At 27.3% G+C, this 17,349-nt stretch overlaps 1 protein-coding gene across 1 annotated transcript in view; it reads left to right on the top strand.

Moving 5' to 3' along the window:
- Positions 1–5,883: 5,883 nt before the first annotated feature.
- LOC119676081 (neuroendocrine convertase 2) overlaps positions 5,884–17,349 on the top strand; it is a 38,680-nt gene continuing 27,214 nt past the window's right edge. Inside the window, exon 1 of the mRNA XM_038087308.1 lies at positions 5,884–6,033. Within this exon, the coding sequence (XP_037943236.1) occupies positions 5,884–6,033 (150 nt within the window). The remainder of the gene's footprint in view (positions 6,034–17,349) is intronic.

Genomic DNA, 17,349 nt, shown 5'->3' with positions numbered 1-17,349 from the left:
AGTTATCTTAAAAATATATTTTTTATAGAAAAAATGTAAAATAAAAAATATTCATTGCTCTTGAAAAGTTTTGTCATCTGCCTGCATACGACTTCTAAAAACTGCTGGACTTTTGACCTCATCAGTTCTTATTTAGTTGAAATATTGTTTTATAAGTACCTTTAATAAGTTAAAACGATTTATATTTCGGAAAAAATTTGATCAATTTTATTGATATCAAAAGTTCATCTACCAAAAATACTAAAAGGCGTCTTTGTGCCTAGCTAGTCGCCAATATTAAGTTATAAGTAAAAATAGTTAAATAAGCAGGGAGCTGAAGAGTAGACAAGAGTGTTAAAATAGCTTAGGCAATTTCAATATTCAAGTTATATATGTATTACTATGTATTTTATTTTAAACTCATATATTTACACACAATAAAAAATACATGCAATGATTCACTAGTAGCTTAATATGTCAAAGACTATTTTAGTGTTTTTTTGTAGCACTTTTTGCTGTCTAATAGACATAATATTGTAACTATTAGTAGAAAAATCATATGATATTACTAGTGTTAAATCCCATTGTGGCTTATAATAAGTATTTATCTAGTTTTTTGCATAAACGAAAGTGCATTAACAGTACAAAAAATATCATTTCAAAATGATATACGTATAGAAATATTTGTGAAAATATCTCCTATATGGATACGCATAGAAGCTCTATTTTGGATGTACTGTGTCTTGACCTCTAATAATATAATAATAGTAATTATAGCCTATAACTGATAACTGAGTGTACGGATTTTTATACTTTATATAGTATATATTAGGTATATATTAGGTATTTTAAAGTTATTTTCTTTTAATGCTTTTGTTCATGTTTATGTGGGTATCTCTTTTTGATTGATTCAAAGTTTCACGTTTAGGAAATTATATTAAAATTGCCATATTATTCTGACACTGGGGATTTACGACTTGTGGTTTTAAAAATATCTATTAAACATTTAAAAAAGAAGTTTAGAAATTTCAAAGAAATAAAATAATAAAGATAAGAAAAAAATTAATTTGATTAACTTTAAATCCAACACATCAAAGAAATGTAAGTTTACAAATTATCATGTTTCGGATTTACCAAACCCTACTAAAGTCAGTAGAGATTTCGTTTATCTCTTAAATTCCAATTTTATTATATTACGGGTTTTCTTACTGACCAAAGCGTTTTCTTGCTTTTGTGAAAGTTTTGAATTCCCTCATGCATTTTTATACATTTTTTGGTTTGAAATGAGAGTATCTTATCTTACATTAAAGCGTAAAGCGTTTGATTTGAATAAAAATCCTGCCCGTGCGTGTAATTCAAAAGAAATGTAGTCCCAGGCACGTAAATTACACAAATGTGACATATTTTTCATTAGAGAATTTTATTAATATTTCTATATAAATAAAAACTCATCATTTCTTGTGCTTATTAAAGCGTATTTTAATAATAAATGCGAGTATGAAGACGAAATACATGTACTTGAGTTTCCTTTGTGTCGTGACAGTAATGAGTTTGGTAAGGATTTGTGGGCGGATTATTAGTGTACAAAATGACACCTATTTTTTTCATTTTCATTTTTTTTTTTTTGCTTATTAAGTAAAATTGTTCGTAATCAAATTTTTACTACGAGTTCACACTTAATGAGCCATTAATTGCGTTGTTAGTTTATTTTTCATAAGTGTAGCGCTGCATAGTAGCATAAACTAAGGTGAAAGAACAGTTTAAGGACAAATTTTGCACGTCATGTTATGATTAACTTGTCAGCAAAATATTCAAAATAATGGAATAGATAAAATATTTACAAATGGTTGTTCCTGAGCTTAAGTATATAGTCCATTTACTATATACTCATTTATTTTGTATATTTAGCTTGTATTTATTGTCAAGCAAAGCTACAATGTTTTGCTTAATGCTGACAAATATCTAAAAATATAATTTTTGCCAAGTCAACAATACAAGGACGTACTAAACCACACCTAGGTGCAATCATTTTTATTGTAGTAAGCATCTAAAGGTACTATAGGTTGTTTTTTTCTATATTGTATTTCATTCTTTTACTGCTCTTTTGTGTTAAAATATTGTTTTTATTCGTGCAAAAATTTACATTCATTCACCTTTGCTTTGTAAAAATTGCTTAAAGGATAAACAATTTAGCAAGGACTTTGTTTTGTTATTCCACGAGTGTGAAACGCTTTAAGTATCCGTTAAGAATACATGATTTGTTAAGTTAAAATGAAAAATTTTTAAGCATACAATTTTTTATATTAGCTGGAAAGATATTCTAAAGCAATATGACATTTCAAAATGAGTTCTCCACATTTTATAGGCAGTGTAGCACATCTATATAGACCTTCACAAGCCTATATGACTGTGAATAAAAGCCTATTGCTAAAAACTCATTCATTCATTCATAAATAAATATATTATAGTGAGTTTTGGTGGTAGTAGGTTAACAAATAAGCTTTTAAATCCAAATTTTTATTTTAAATTATCGTACTGGATCTTTGGCAGGGCATTATTACTGTAAATGGTATTTTTATTTTAAGTCATCTTACTAGATCTTTGACAGGGCACTGTTACTGTCAATGGAACTTGCAACTTTTGTATGGAAAAGAATGAGGTGTCAAAAATCTATTTAAAATATATTAATTTAAGCATTAATGCTGCCAACTGTGATGAAGTAAAAATAGTTTAGCTGTAAAATGTCATTAAATAGTTTTACCAAATTTTCAATGAATCAACTAACTCCAATTGAAAAAAAAGTTGTCTTACTAAGAACTTGAGGTCCATACTTTGACACATGAACAGAAGTAATATCCAGTTTGATATATTATATCATATACGAAATAAGAATTACTAAAATAGATTCAATACTACAATATATCGAGAACATCGGATTTAAAGAAACCTTCTGAATCCGTGAAGAAGATACAAAAGCTATTTTAGTCGCTGTGCATAATTTCTTAATTTAATTCTAAATCTAAAAATAACACAGCGTACATGCCATGTTAATAATACTTTAAGTATCAACTGGAAGTAATACAGTTATATATATTTTTTATTTTTGTTCAATACTACGCAAAATAACAATAGTAATGCTGTTATCTACAGTTTAGTGGATTTAAATAAATATTTCTGATATTGAACTAGATATTTGAGTCATTGGCACATCAAAATTTATATCCTATACTTAATGCTATTTTTGCTTATATGCTTTTTTTTTTAAACACTTAATGATACTTTTATTTATATTTGTTCTAAAAAAAAGGTCAAAGGTTTTATTTACACACTCCTTTTTTATGGTCGTAGTTAGTGTCACTCTTAATCCGAACTTAAGCCAGTTCAAAAATAATTATTATATCAATGCTGCATTCAAAACGCAGGTATTACCAAGAATAATGCCCTATTTACTGATTTCAATAGAGCATGATTCCTGCTGAGTACTTTAAGTGCCATTTCAATAGGATTTTTGTGTGAATAGTTAAAGTGGATGAAGATAGTTTGCATTTCACTTAGAAAAATGCAATGAAATTTAATTAAAAATTTAGCAGAAATCGAAATAGGAATTAAAGATATTAAGTTTAGTTATAGCTACAGGTGACAACTTATTTCTTGAATAAAATTACTAATTAAATGAAGATTAATATAAACAAAAATTTAAGTGGAGAATTGTGGTATTCTTACTCATTTTCAGCAGGTGAAAAGCAGAATGTGAGACTTCAATCCACTAAACTCAAAAATGAATGTGAAAGATTTCCATCACAATGGAGAATTTCATTATAGTATTTAAGTGGGAGACATGTGTTTAGGACGCTTAATACCTAGAGATCTAGAATTTAATTAGGACCTTTAGCTTCCTGTTTTCCAACCTATTAAGGCGCTTCTCACTTATTTTAATTGATTATTAAATTTTTATTGAATATAAGTATTTTAAACAGTTTTGTGTTCTTTTACATATTATAAGGGATAAAGACAATGAGAATTATAATTTCAAATAACGTACAAGTATTATAAGTCTGTTTTCTTAATGGGCATTTTTATTGTTGCTCACTGTGAGGCAATCGCAAAAAATGTTTCAAACATTTTAACAGCTATTTTTTAAAAGTTGTCCATTCTATTAAAACAGTGTTTTGTGAGTATTTTGTTATACGTTTAGTTCAATGTTAGAAGTTCATGAGAGTTTCTTGGATTGGTTAATGAATATCTTAGAATAATTTTGACATTTAGAGTTCATCCAAGAGTTTTTGACTTAAGCATCTGTAAAGTATCTGATTTTATCCACTATATGCCACCTCGCCGGAATACAAAATGGCTCAGATTTAATTAATTTACGTTGTTCCTTTCATGTGGAAAGAAAGTCAACGCTTTTGTTGTCTTTATGCCATGGGACTTTGTGGCTTAAATCGTAAATGCTATACTTTTAACACTCACAAAATAATCTATAGAAAGTTTCTTTTACTAGCCTTGCCAGAAAAGTGAAGAAACCTGGAATTCTATAGGCCTATACATTTTCTAAGTCTTAAATTGATAAAACTTTTTTTACTTTATCAATTTCATATTATTTATTTTGTGTATAAAATATATTGTATATATTAATGGCCCTTAATGAGTAATGCAAATGATGTTTTGAAATTAGAAGCCAAATATTTACAAGGGTTTTCATAAAGTTCAGTCTGAAGTTTAATAAATATAAAAAAATTATTATAGAATTTTGCAAGGGGATAAATGACATGATAATGTGCTGGAGAAAACATAGAAAATTATTGAAGATGTTTACCTCCTTTTTATGGTGGTAAATCCTTTACTTATAGGAATATACCATCGTTAAAGCATTGGTAGAAAAGCAAAGTGCCGTAAGTATTTCAGTGAGTACATAAAGTGTAGGTTAATTGAAACGCATATTTTTTTATTTTTATCTAATCTCAATTATAAAGTCCTGTCAACTATCAGTTATAAGTATATGAACACAAAAGATTTTTCCATATACATTCTATTTACTTATTTCATATTATTCATAAAGCCATAAAGTCCAAATGATTTTGATTTTTTTTTCAGTTCATAAACTTCAGTTTTGCAGTGGTTTAAAAGATTTTTCGTTTTATTTTAAGGTAATCTAGGTCATAAGGTTCTAGAGAAGTCGAGCCACTTATTGATTTCTATTGTTTTTATCTATACATATATTTCGGTCTACCATCTTCAGTATACATAAGCAAAAAAATAAATTTCTATGTGTTAATAAACGATATAAGCCCGGTAAAAATCAAACTTACTGCTTAATTTAAGCTATACAGTCTTATAGATTTACAGTTCTAAGTATAGGAACTACAGATTAGTCGCTTGGTCTTATTACCCATAAGCTGTAAAGTTCAAGCGAACACGAGTTATAAGTAGGTTTGTTAAACTCTAAAAGGCTTTTCGTTATATTTCTGTCTAATCTAGGACATAAAATTCTACCGACTTTATTGTCTTCGTTATTAGTTAACAGGCCTTTTCTTACCTCGAGTTCTTCTATGCACATGATTTGTTCACATATCGGAGTTGGTTCTCAGGTTTCAGTTCCATTTATTTACATTTTAGAGCTTCTTCTAGCCATACCGTATAGTACTGAAATAATTTATTTATGCATAAATTCGAAAAATTGAATTATAAATAAAATTGTTTCATTTTTCAATTTGTACTGGTAATAAAGTTCAGCTTAGCGCATACCCGATTAATACAAGAATTTTTATTGGATCGTTAAGTGGATTTCTACTTATTCAAATTACAGAAATAAAAATACAATAATTCAGTGGAATACTTGGATACAAACTAAATACAAATTAAGCGCTGCAAAAGACAGCAAAACTATTTGTGATGGCTAAAGAGATGAATCCATCGTCAGCCCGTTCCGTTGAGGCTGAAGTGGAAAATGCTAGGCGAATGCATCAACGTGTAAACTGGCAATTTATCGATATGGCGTGGCTTGTCAGTCATGCAGGTGTTGAGGCTTGTTGCCGTGCTGTTTTCCACGTGAAAGTAGGGTAGAGGGAGCTGTTAAATTATTCAACAGTCGCTCTACTAATTTGCATTTTTCATTATTTCACTTTTACTTCGGTTTTGTTATCGCTACGCTTCGCTACAAATTTCCACCTTAACCTTATTACCCACATAAAAAATGAAATTTCATTTATTTTTATTCTGTTATTTTCACATTTTTCATGTTATTTCATTGGCTTATTTTCGAAGTCCTTCTGTAGTAAGACAGCTGAAGAAAACGTTCAGCTGTCTTTATAGTGAAATTCGATTAATAAGGATAAATATTTCAATTTTATTCAACTTGATATTAAAATATGTTTCATATTAATTGTATCAATAAGTTTTCATGATAAATAATAAATTTAAATAATAAATTATTTCATCTTTTGCCTTTTCAATTAAAATTTCAATACGAATATTTTGCGAATATTTTCTGAATATTTTTTATTATAAAACCATATACTGTAAATCATTTAAGTTAATATCTAATATTTTTATTTGACATTATTTTTTTTTGATAATTTTATCATTTAAAATTCTGTCACTTTTCCTAAAAAGTGCTGTCATGATTTTGTTATGAATTTCATAAAATCCCTAGAAACGTAAACAAAAATTATGGTGATTTGCATAGAAATCTGAGAAAGCCGCACCAAAAATATATTTTTTTGCATAAATTGAATAAAATTAAATTTAAATTTCTATTCACTGTTGGATTAGCTAAAAATACTTTATATCATTTCTATGCATATAATTTTAGAGGAGTAATAAATATTTAAGTTTTAACATAATTCTATGGAACCAAATCGACATGATGACGCAAAAGCCATTTGGAGATATTAGCGCCATTTTGCGATACAATTTCTGGTTTTATCACTGCTGTTATCAGTAAGTACGAGTATAAATGAATACATGACTGATTACAAAATTACCATTAACGGCTACTGAGCTTCCTGCTGTTTATTTACTCAACAGGTTATATACGCAAATTGCAGTGTTTATAATATTTACTAATAGAATAAATGAATTAATGCATAATAGTACTTAACTCGTAAAATAGTCCATTTTTTTATGGTTTTAATAACAGAAGTTTATTGTGTGGGATTTTTTCATGACGAATGAAATAAAAATCTATGCCAATAGTAATTTTTTTCATATAAATAAATAAAATTCGTTTCATTTTATTATGGTATTAATAACTCCACAAATTAATATTAGCTAATAAAACGTATTAATGATAAGTATTAACATTAATATATTTTATAAATATAACAATGGTTTATTCTATTAAAATAATGGAAGAACTTGTCCACGTTGGCAAAGAAGAAGCCTTTCTTTCTTTCTAAGTATGATACCGTGAGTCAACTTTCTGAAACGTGACCCATTCTATTGACTCACGTCAAAGTAAGCATTGTCGTAGGGCACAAGTATTTGAAGTGAAGACAATTTTCATTGGAATAATAATATAATATAATATTTTTTAATAATTTGATCATTAAGTTTGCATAATATATTTTGTATTAAATTGATTTTAACATCAATTATAACGAAAGAAACTATTTTTTTAACATAAAATATTGTTTTCAATAGAGAGGTTTTTCGAATAGTAGTAAATTGCAACAAAAAATATTATTATTTTTTTTTACTTTAATTTTTGGCTGACCATACAGCTGTTTCAAGTATTGCCACATGACCTTGGAATTATTTCTTATATTTATATATTTATATAATTATTCGCAAGTAAATTTTTGAGACTGCAAATACTAAGGGTTGAATTCGTGTCCAGCCAAATTTGAAGCACAGAGTCAGTGTTCATTAGTTAACTGACCCAAAGTCGTACTTGATTTACATATTTTAACTTGGAGTTTCATTAATTTGCTGTGAAAGTTTCTTAAAAAATTCACTTGCTATGTTACATAAACGAGTTGTAGAATAATTGAATTAATTAACTATAAATATTTTTAAATTTCAATGCTGTATTTTTATATCGACATTATATATTTCAAGTTTTTATATTGTGCTTTCTTGTGCATAGAAAGTAATACAGAGAAAATAATGTTAATGATACTTTTTTACTACTTGAAATATATAATAGTAATTAAATACTCTGAGCCTTTGGATTCAGAAAATAAAAAGTCTCTATATGTCGCCTATATGTTTTGTGATTGCCCTAATAGTTATTGTCTCTATTAAATATATTAAAGTTCAGAAAATAATTAGACCTATAAGATTATTAATTAGCACTCGTATCAGAATGTAGAGAATAGAACTTTCTACTAGTTAGGACGAAACACTGATATATCAATAAGTCAATTTACTGTAACTCTGTCACATAAATTAAAAACAAATTATTCTCTTTTCAAGTTACATCGAATAGGAGTAGCATGTACTTTAGTATTCTAGGTCTAACTATATTTTTTTTCTAGAAATTTAGGTTTAAAATACTTATTCTCATATAACTGTTAATTGACTTAAACTTTAGATTTGCTTCAATTATATGCAGACATTTAAATATACATAGTTAAAAATAATGTATTTTCAAATAGTTAATAACTCGACTGGATCATTTCAAAGTTCTTAAGAGCTGAAGTGAAATTAAATGCTGAAGTAGCACTTACTCTAAAAGATTACTTTAATCGGTTAATTGTCTACAATCGCATACAACAGCCAAAAGGAACAATATTCCATCTTTTAACTTTGAAAATTTGTCAATTAAAAAAGAAATATTATTTTTGAAGTACAATATTTTAAATATACTCTAATTGAAAGTAAATTTTTGAGTTGGCATTTTATGGTACAATCATTAAATAATTAAATACATTTATTTGAAAGTAGAATTTATATAAAATAAATGTATACTGTTTGGGACAAGACTTGTGAGATAAATCAAATATGAAAATAATAAAGATTTTAAAATCAAAATAATAAAATATATAAAGATATAACTAGACTGTTGTCATGACAAAATAATTTTTATTTATTATGAACAGATAATCTGTTAAGGAATTTTTGTTTTCATTTTTTATTCACTAAAAAAATAAATCCCGCATGAAATTTATCAAACGCTACATTGCGTATGAGTGACATTTTTTTTCGAGCGCATAAATTTCTTATTAAAATATTTTCCCATGTTCTGGAGCGCAGTGTGTCAATGTCATATGGCACATAATTGCGCTGCTATTCTAAATGTCAAAAGCCCCAAGTGTTCAGAAAAATACACTGCATTTTCACTGGGTTTTTCTTTTTCTAGTAATTTTTCCATTTTACTTTATGTGCACTGACCTAGAAAATGTGTCTTTAGTAGTTGCAACAGGCTTTATTGGTTCTTTAAAATGGCATTGTTGTTTGCGGTTTTTTTTCAAATAAAATCTAAAAGATTTTGTTTATTCTTATATGTGTAATTATTAGTAAAATATATTTTTCTAATATTTTCATAGTTCTTTCATATGCATTAGTTGTAAATATATGTGGGTCATAGGTGACTTACACGTAAATGTTCATTTAGATTTTATTATCTTTTTATAAGTATTTTTATAAGTGCAAAAAATTTGGAAGAACAAACTAAAATTTTTGCATTAAAGTATTTATTTATATTGCTGGTAGTTTTTAGTGTTTTTTGTTTTGAGATTAACCTCTCAATATCAAAAAAGGTAATAAAATTTAAGAGTTTCAAAAGTACTATTAATATTTATTCCTATATATTGAAATATAAAAATTAAAAAATTTTAGTGCATATGAGTTTATTGCTGCATACGAAAAATGTTGCAAAAGCCCAATGCAATCTTCTGAAAAAAGACTTTTTAATCCCTAAGCAAGTATCTTATTGCAGTATTATTTACTGCAATAAATGCCATTTCTTAAAGCATTCGTAGTTGTTTGCAAGAAAAAGTACGATGGCTGAAGTTGGTATATGTATGTATTATATGTAAAATATCGATAAAACTTCATAAAGATAGATTTGAGTATTTATCTATTATGCTCATTTTATATGAATATCTAATATGAATATGAAGACACTTGGTACTACCAAATAGCACTGGCAAGTTGGCCTGGTTTTTAGGTGGGTACTTGATGCTGCCCAGTAGAATTTTAGTTTACAGTGGTCAACTGACAAGCATTCTTTTTAAATATAGTAGTTTAAATATGCATTAGTGTCAGCAAGGAATTGACAAAAGGTGGAAGACACCAAGAGATAGCTGGGCGGTCGGAACTGCATGTAAATAGGGATTCATAGTGTATACGAAAGCTTTCACATTGTAGAGAAGTAGCTACTTTGAGGTAGCTACTTTTTCAAATTTTTTGCTAGATTCTACCAGTCATAAGCTTTTCTTTAACAGTATTTAACGTTTTAATATTTTTTAATTGCCATTGAAGTTTTTATTATTACGGCAAAAGTTTGTATATCGAGGTATAAGTACATAATAAAAAGTACGATGGGTTTCCAGGTTCTATTTTCGAACTAAATTAAGGAAATGAAACATTTATTTCTTATTTCTTGACACTGGTTGTCAAACCATTAATTTTTGGGTTCAAAACGCATATTTAAGGTCTGCTTACCCAAGCATCGTGAACTTTTTCCAGAATTACAACTAATTTAGCATCAATCTGCATATTAGAACGTATATAATCAGAACAAGTTGTTATTTCTAGATGTTCTTTATATCTACTTGCAGTAGTTTCTTCCACACTTGATGGGAAACGAAATTTAATAACCAGCGGCATGTGATCAGAGTATGATTTGCAAAGAACATGTAAGGAGCTTATATATCTAAGTAGCTGAAATAAACAGATACAGAAATCAACAACAGTTGATCCATTTGACTCCACATATATAAACACCCCATCTTATTCATCCCTGCTGTTAATTATAACACCACCGATGTCCTTTGAAAGCTCAGAAGTTTTCTTCTCTTGCTGTTAAGCTTCACATCTATTGATACTCTTCTTACTGCAATAAATGGGGGATCAGATAATAAATTACTATCAACTACGATTACTTATATTTTGTTTGGCATCGCACTGAAACCTTGTTATCACTAGCAAATTATTGATCATTTTCACATCTCGTGTTGCAGCAGCAAAAATTTTGTTTTCTCATCAAGTGAAAGATTTGTCGTTAACAAAAAGCGAGAAATCACCTAATCGAACTTTAACACCAGGATGCAGTCTTCTAATCTCATTGTCTACTGCGCGCAGATTCTGTTTTCTGGATCGTTCATTCACTATGAGATCGCTATTAATGTAAATATTTGGGTCTTTGTATTTGTGATGCTTTTGTATTGGTGTTGGGAATCCGATATGATAATTAAGTAAGAGAAATATAATTTATTGTGTGAAATATAATATATTAGTACACACGCTTTACTTTACAGAATCCCTCTTAACACTAATGGCGATTTGAATGTTTTAAGTTATATTAAATTGCAGATATTTTAGAAGATAAATAATTTTTGTTCCAGTGGTATCAGAAAACCTGTGATCATCATTCTATTTTTCATTTAGGATTGTTTCTATATCTTAAGTGCTTTATATCACATTTGAAATGATTTTAAGTTATAGTTTTTTTTTATTTTAGTTATAGCTTATTAATTATTAAGTTCAGTATATATTAGCAAATATATTAGCAAATATGTTATAAACAAATTATTTTATTTATTAAAAATTAAAAACATTAAATTATTATTTTCCGTATTTATATTATGACATTAAAACAACTTTAATATAGTTAGAAAACCAATATTAAGTATAAAATATGTAATAAATTATATTAAAACTGTAGTAACTTTACGTTTTCCATATTGTTGTATATGCTTAAGTCTTATGCAAAGAAAAAAACATAATATTTGTTATAATAAATACACAAAAGACCAACTAATTTAGTAACAAAACTCGATTAGTTCTTGAGCTAGCAAATATATTTTTCTCACTAATAAATTAATTAAGTTGCACTAATGCTTCACTAATGCTCCAAAGTTCATCAATAGTGGCGACAACTGACAACAGAACCATTATTCTATTATTTTTAGATATTTGTGTGAATAATTTTTGCATTATTCCTTATAAAAAACATATGGAACCAAATTACGAAGCAACAGAGCGTTAATGCGAGTTTACGCTATGTGCTCGAAATGTGCTGTGTCTCCTGTGTTGGAGTCCTAATGTAACATATTTCATGTTGAATGTTGTTGTGCTATGTGTCACGGCAGGAGATAACGTCAAAGCAAACACAAACTGAAAGTGTACTTTATGAAAGTCCCCACTCATATATTTCTAGCATATACAACAGCGCACATATGTGTATGAGGGCTTAATGCATAGCGTCCCCATGCACTTCATATTAGGGAGTTTGTACACAAATGAAACTGTTTGACAAGTTGCTAAGTTAAACATTGGAAACAAAATGCTCGCATGAGTAACACCCACGACACTCTTCCACTACTACATACATTGTAGCAGAAATGAGTTTCAAAGCCATACCGCTCTATGGGACCTCAATGTGATTGGGCTGTGGCTGCTATTAAAAATGCCTGGTAGAGGATTGCTATGATTTGGTGCGAAGCAGCAATGAAGAATGCGTGGGCAATTAAACACTTACGAAACACCGAAATTATTTTGTTTTGGAGGAGCAAAACCATCAAATTTTAAGAGAAATATTTGTTTTACACAATACAGAAATAAACCTGTTGCAGAGGCATTCTTATATGAATGTAGTGATATTAAAAGAAAACCATAAGCACAACAGTTGTGGTTATGAAGTCTTACGAGATGACATCCATCAAAATGTCATTTTTGTTTTTGCAGAAAACTTTTTGAAATTACTGCAATTGTACTCTACGTAAGGTTTTATAATATAAATGTCTAAAAGTTTTTGTCCTTATAAATTTTTGTCCTTAATAATTTATTAAAAATTTGTTTGGTATTTCTTTCAAGATTATTTAGTAAATAAATAAAGAGTTAATTTAAAAAAATATCAAAATCCAAGAAATATGTATTGTATTTCATTGTTATAAATGATTTGATTTCAGTTTCATTTATACCTGAAATGTCTCTCTTTATTTATAAAAATAGCCAATATAATACAGATGTTAACCTTTTTCTTTAAGACATTTCAAAGCCTTATTTATGAAGGCTTTACGCCGTTTGTTACAATAAATTAATGCCATTAATACACATTACTTATGCTTTTTTTTGGAAAGTTTAAGTATATATAAGTAAAAGTATTTACGTTTTCTTATAGTAGATATCTTACCAAAATTGTATAAGAAAAAAAAGTTAATGATATATTTTAGGAAGTATAAGTAAGTTCAAAGATTATAATAGCTATAATTGAAGCAGTAAAGAATTTTAAGTACCGAATGAATGAAAAAATTATTTCTAGTTTAAAGAATATATGTTTATATAAATACGTATTTAGAATTGAATAATCAATATTCAACATAAACAAAGTGGGAAGAAAGAGATTACGCCTCTTGTTAACTTTCAAAAACCAATGTTTATGAGATACAAACCTATATATTCATATAATTTGGAATGACACTCTGACTTTTTTTTGACTAGTTACATTGACTTTTGTGAAAAAATTTTAACTTTTTCGTGGAATAATCACCTTCTTTTAGTTGAAAAAATTCCATTGTGGTCGAACAAATTCCTTCGCGGGTTTCACAATGACTCTGAATCATTAACATAAGTTCTTTTACATTTATTTGTATCCTGAACTGAAACGATACCGCATTGACTCCAATGACTCACCGAAGTGGTCACCAGAATGAAGCCATTATTGCGAAAAGTATCAAAAAAACCCATAAAATTGATTTAAATGTCAGTACATTGACTTTGCAATCGAAAGCTGATATCATTATGATATTCAAAGAAACGTGTGAATAAATTTGATAAAAGCATATGTTCATGTAAAAGCTGTTAAAACATGGTGCTTGGTTATTTAAAAATACGAATAATTTGATTTTGAAAGATATTTACATGAAATAAGTAAATAAGTAATGGTCAAGTACATGCTTTGACAATCAATAAGCTTAATTAACCACATCTGTACTATAGGATGCAATTGGTTGAATATTTATTGAATATTTACATTAAAGTTTATGCTTACTTCTCCATTGAACAAAAAATTCCTTAGTAGATAATGTACATAGAAAGAAGAAGCCCCTTTTTAATCAATATAAAGTCATAAGTCATAATAATAATAATAGTCAAATTATATGAATCATATAAAGACTTGTTCCCTTACTTAAAGTGTTATTCAGAACAGAACTCCAGTAATTTCTATTTGCTAATAAAAATTAAAATAATGCTTCAGTCAAATAGATCAAATATGATAAATATTATCAACACAAAAATTTATTTTAAAAATGTCGAGAAATTTATTTTTCGTTTTTGAACTTAGAAATACCGAAGGGAACGAGAAAACAGACGCTTCCCTAGCGGTACCAGTTTATATTACCCTTTATTACCCATTAACAGAAGTACTTATCTCTGTTTTCTTCAATTTTTCTATAACAAATGAAAGGCACTTCCATGTCATGTGCCACTTCCCGGTTAACATGTCTGACCTATAATAAAACTAGATTTTGAGAACTTATCAAAAGATATCGTATGATTACTGAAAAGCTTACTGCAGTTCTTTTTCGTCATTGGTGTAAAGAAACCCAAATAGAGAAACTGCGTATTCTCTATAATCCCTTCTGCAGAGGTTGTGAAAATTGCTGGTAAAAGAAACCATAAAACACTTTTTCTGTGAATGCTCAGCTTTGGTGTCCAGAAGAAATAGGTTTTTAAGAAGATACTTCTTTGACAGTATATTAGACTATTCATCGGTAAATACAAGAGACCTATTAAAATATGTAAATTCGGCAATATGGATTTAGTCTAAATTCTTTTTTCTTAGAGGCTCTTGCGCGCAAATGGTAACAAAACGAGGAAAAATCACTTTTTAAGGTATATAAAAGTTATCTGATGGCCTGGTTACAGTATAGTGTTAAAATTATAACTTCATCTCCCTAAATTCAAAAAATGTCGAAAAAATCATTTTATAATATCAATAAGTTGGTTAATATATATAGACTAGTATCTGCAAGTAGATTAAAAGCGAATATGTGAGTAAATACATTTACTTTACTTAACTTTCTTGAATTTATATCTGTGTTTATAGTATTATTTTATAGGTGTCTTCGCAATACTCATCGGTCGCAATATTATAATTATTTATTGAGACATATCCTTGTATGAAGTGCACTTTTTTGCGTATTGATAATAATTATTTTAATTTTTTTAAAATTTTAATTTGGTAAAAGTGTGAAGTAAATACATAAATGCACTTTCCTAGCACCTTTTCATTTTATATTAGGAACAATATTATTACTATAAATAGATATGAATTTTTTAATATTAAATGAACTTTTAAATGTTAATATAATTATTTTGTGCATTTATAATTGCTTGCTTTTGTATTGGTGTTGGGTCTATCAGATCTTAGCGTCTGTAACTAGTACACATGCTAGACTTACCAGAATCCCTCTAATTACTAATTGTATCTCGAGTGTATGAAGTTATATTGAATTGCAGATAATTTCCAAAATAAAGAATTTTTATTTCATCATTTTGAAAATTAAATTTGTATAACTTATTGTTTTAGAAAGACTGTGATATGTGGCGGTATTATTCTAATTAATAATTGCTTTATATAATGTTTAAAAATCTAGAAATCAGTTTAGATTTGATATGAAAAATTTATATTAAATTTTCTATTTTTATAAGTGCAGGGCTTAATTTATACTAGATACTCTTACCAATAATTATGATTTTGATAAAGATTCTATATGAAATCCTTGGACAAAACTAAAGATTTCACTACTTGTAATATACAGATAGATAGGAATCACTTACTTTTATTTATTTTTTTATTAAAGTGATTAAGAATGTATTTTGTTTTGTTTTGTTAATCCATCTTAGAATTTTCTCATACTGCATTCAAATATGTTATCAAAATAATTATATGTTTTGTTTATTAAATTATACTTATTATAGAAACTTGCTCAAGTTTTTATTAAGCATAAATTATATTAAATTTCAATTGAATATTTTTTAAAACTCAAATATTTTATGAAATTATTTTTTTTTGCTGTGATGAAATATTTTGGTCGATATATTTGTTTTCTTCATTCATAATAATTTTTAGTTTTTTTTTTTTATATATATTTAATATATCAATTTTGTTAAAACTTCAATATTTTTTTTGTTGTATTTAATGCCTTTTGGAAAATTTCTTTTCTAAATTTGTGTTACTTCCTAGAAATCTAAAGTTTATATGAAATGTAACTAAAAGTTTTACTCTTGCGTGATTTATTCAGTTGGGTATCAAATCTATAAACTTTTAAGTAAATAAAATTATATATTTCGCAATATATAAAGAAATGTAAATTTGACCTTTCGATAAGTAATTCAAGACCTGATTTAATAAATTCGAACTAAAACGACACATTAGTGAAAAGTCAGAAATAAATTGATTTATGGGAAAAAGTTTAAAATAAAAACATTTTATTTAATTAAAATTTAATTTAAACAAAATTTAATAATGTTAAAAAGTACTTGCAAAACAGAATTATAGTTTTTTTCTGTATACCATAATTATTATTTTTAATAATAATTAATATAACTTTTCGTTGATATATAAACTAAAGGGGAGAATAATTAATTAAAAAATAAATAGAGTCTTAAGAAGAAACTATAATTATGTTCTATCAGTTATAATTATGCATTAATTTGACTAATTTAAGGATTAAAATTTAAACTAAGCCATACACATAATTTAATATATATATTTTTTGTTTTTTTATTGTTCAATATACTGACTGCGATAGGTAGTCACCATAAAATATCAATAGACCATACAGCAAATAAATAGCAAACAAGAAATCTTAGCACGACATAGCCATTGAAAGCCGGGTGAAGAGATTTGTCTCTGCTAGTTGTGGAGTTACTATCTACACGTTTTTTTAAAAAGTTCTAAAAAGTGATTTAAAAGTCACAGCAAGTAGTTACCTTACCAAGAGTCACTAAAATATGGCAGTCATACCAATTCTCTAATACTCACAGCAGCCTCTTAGTCCAGGATATATGTATATAATCGAAATATAAAATAAATGCATATATCGAATAAATATAAATATCGAAATGTAATCGAAAAAACAGCCAGGGTAACACAAGTTAGTACACTTCGGCTCGAATATAAACTTTCTTGTAAGCAGTTAGGTAGTAATGAAAGTAAACGAAGCAAAAACACATATTTCTTTTAAGTAATTGTTA

The sequence above is a fragment of the Teleopsis dalmanni genome, chromosome 2 (genome assembly GCF_002237135.1).
Source record: "Teleopsis dalmanni isolate 2A chromosome 2, ASM223713v2, whole genome shotgun sequence".
Lineage (NCBI taxonomy): Eukaryota > Metazoa > Arthropoda > Insecta > Diptera > Diopsidae > Teleopsis > Teleopsis dalmanni.
The sequence above is the reverse complement of the archived record's forward strand: the minus strand, read 5'-3'. Positions and strand labels throughout refer to the sequence as shown.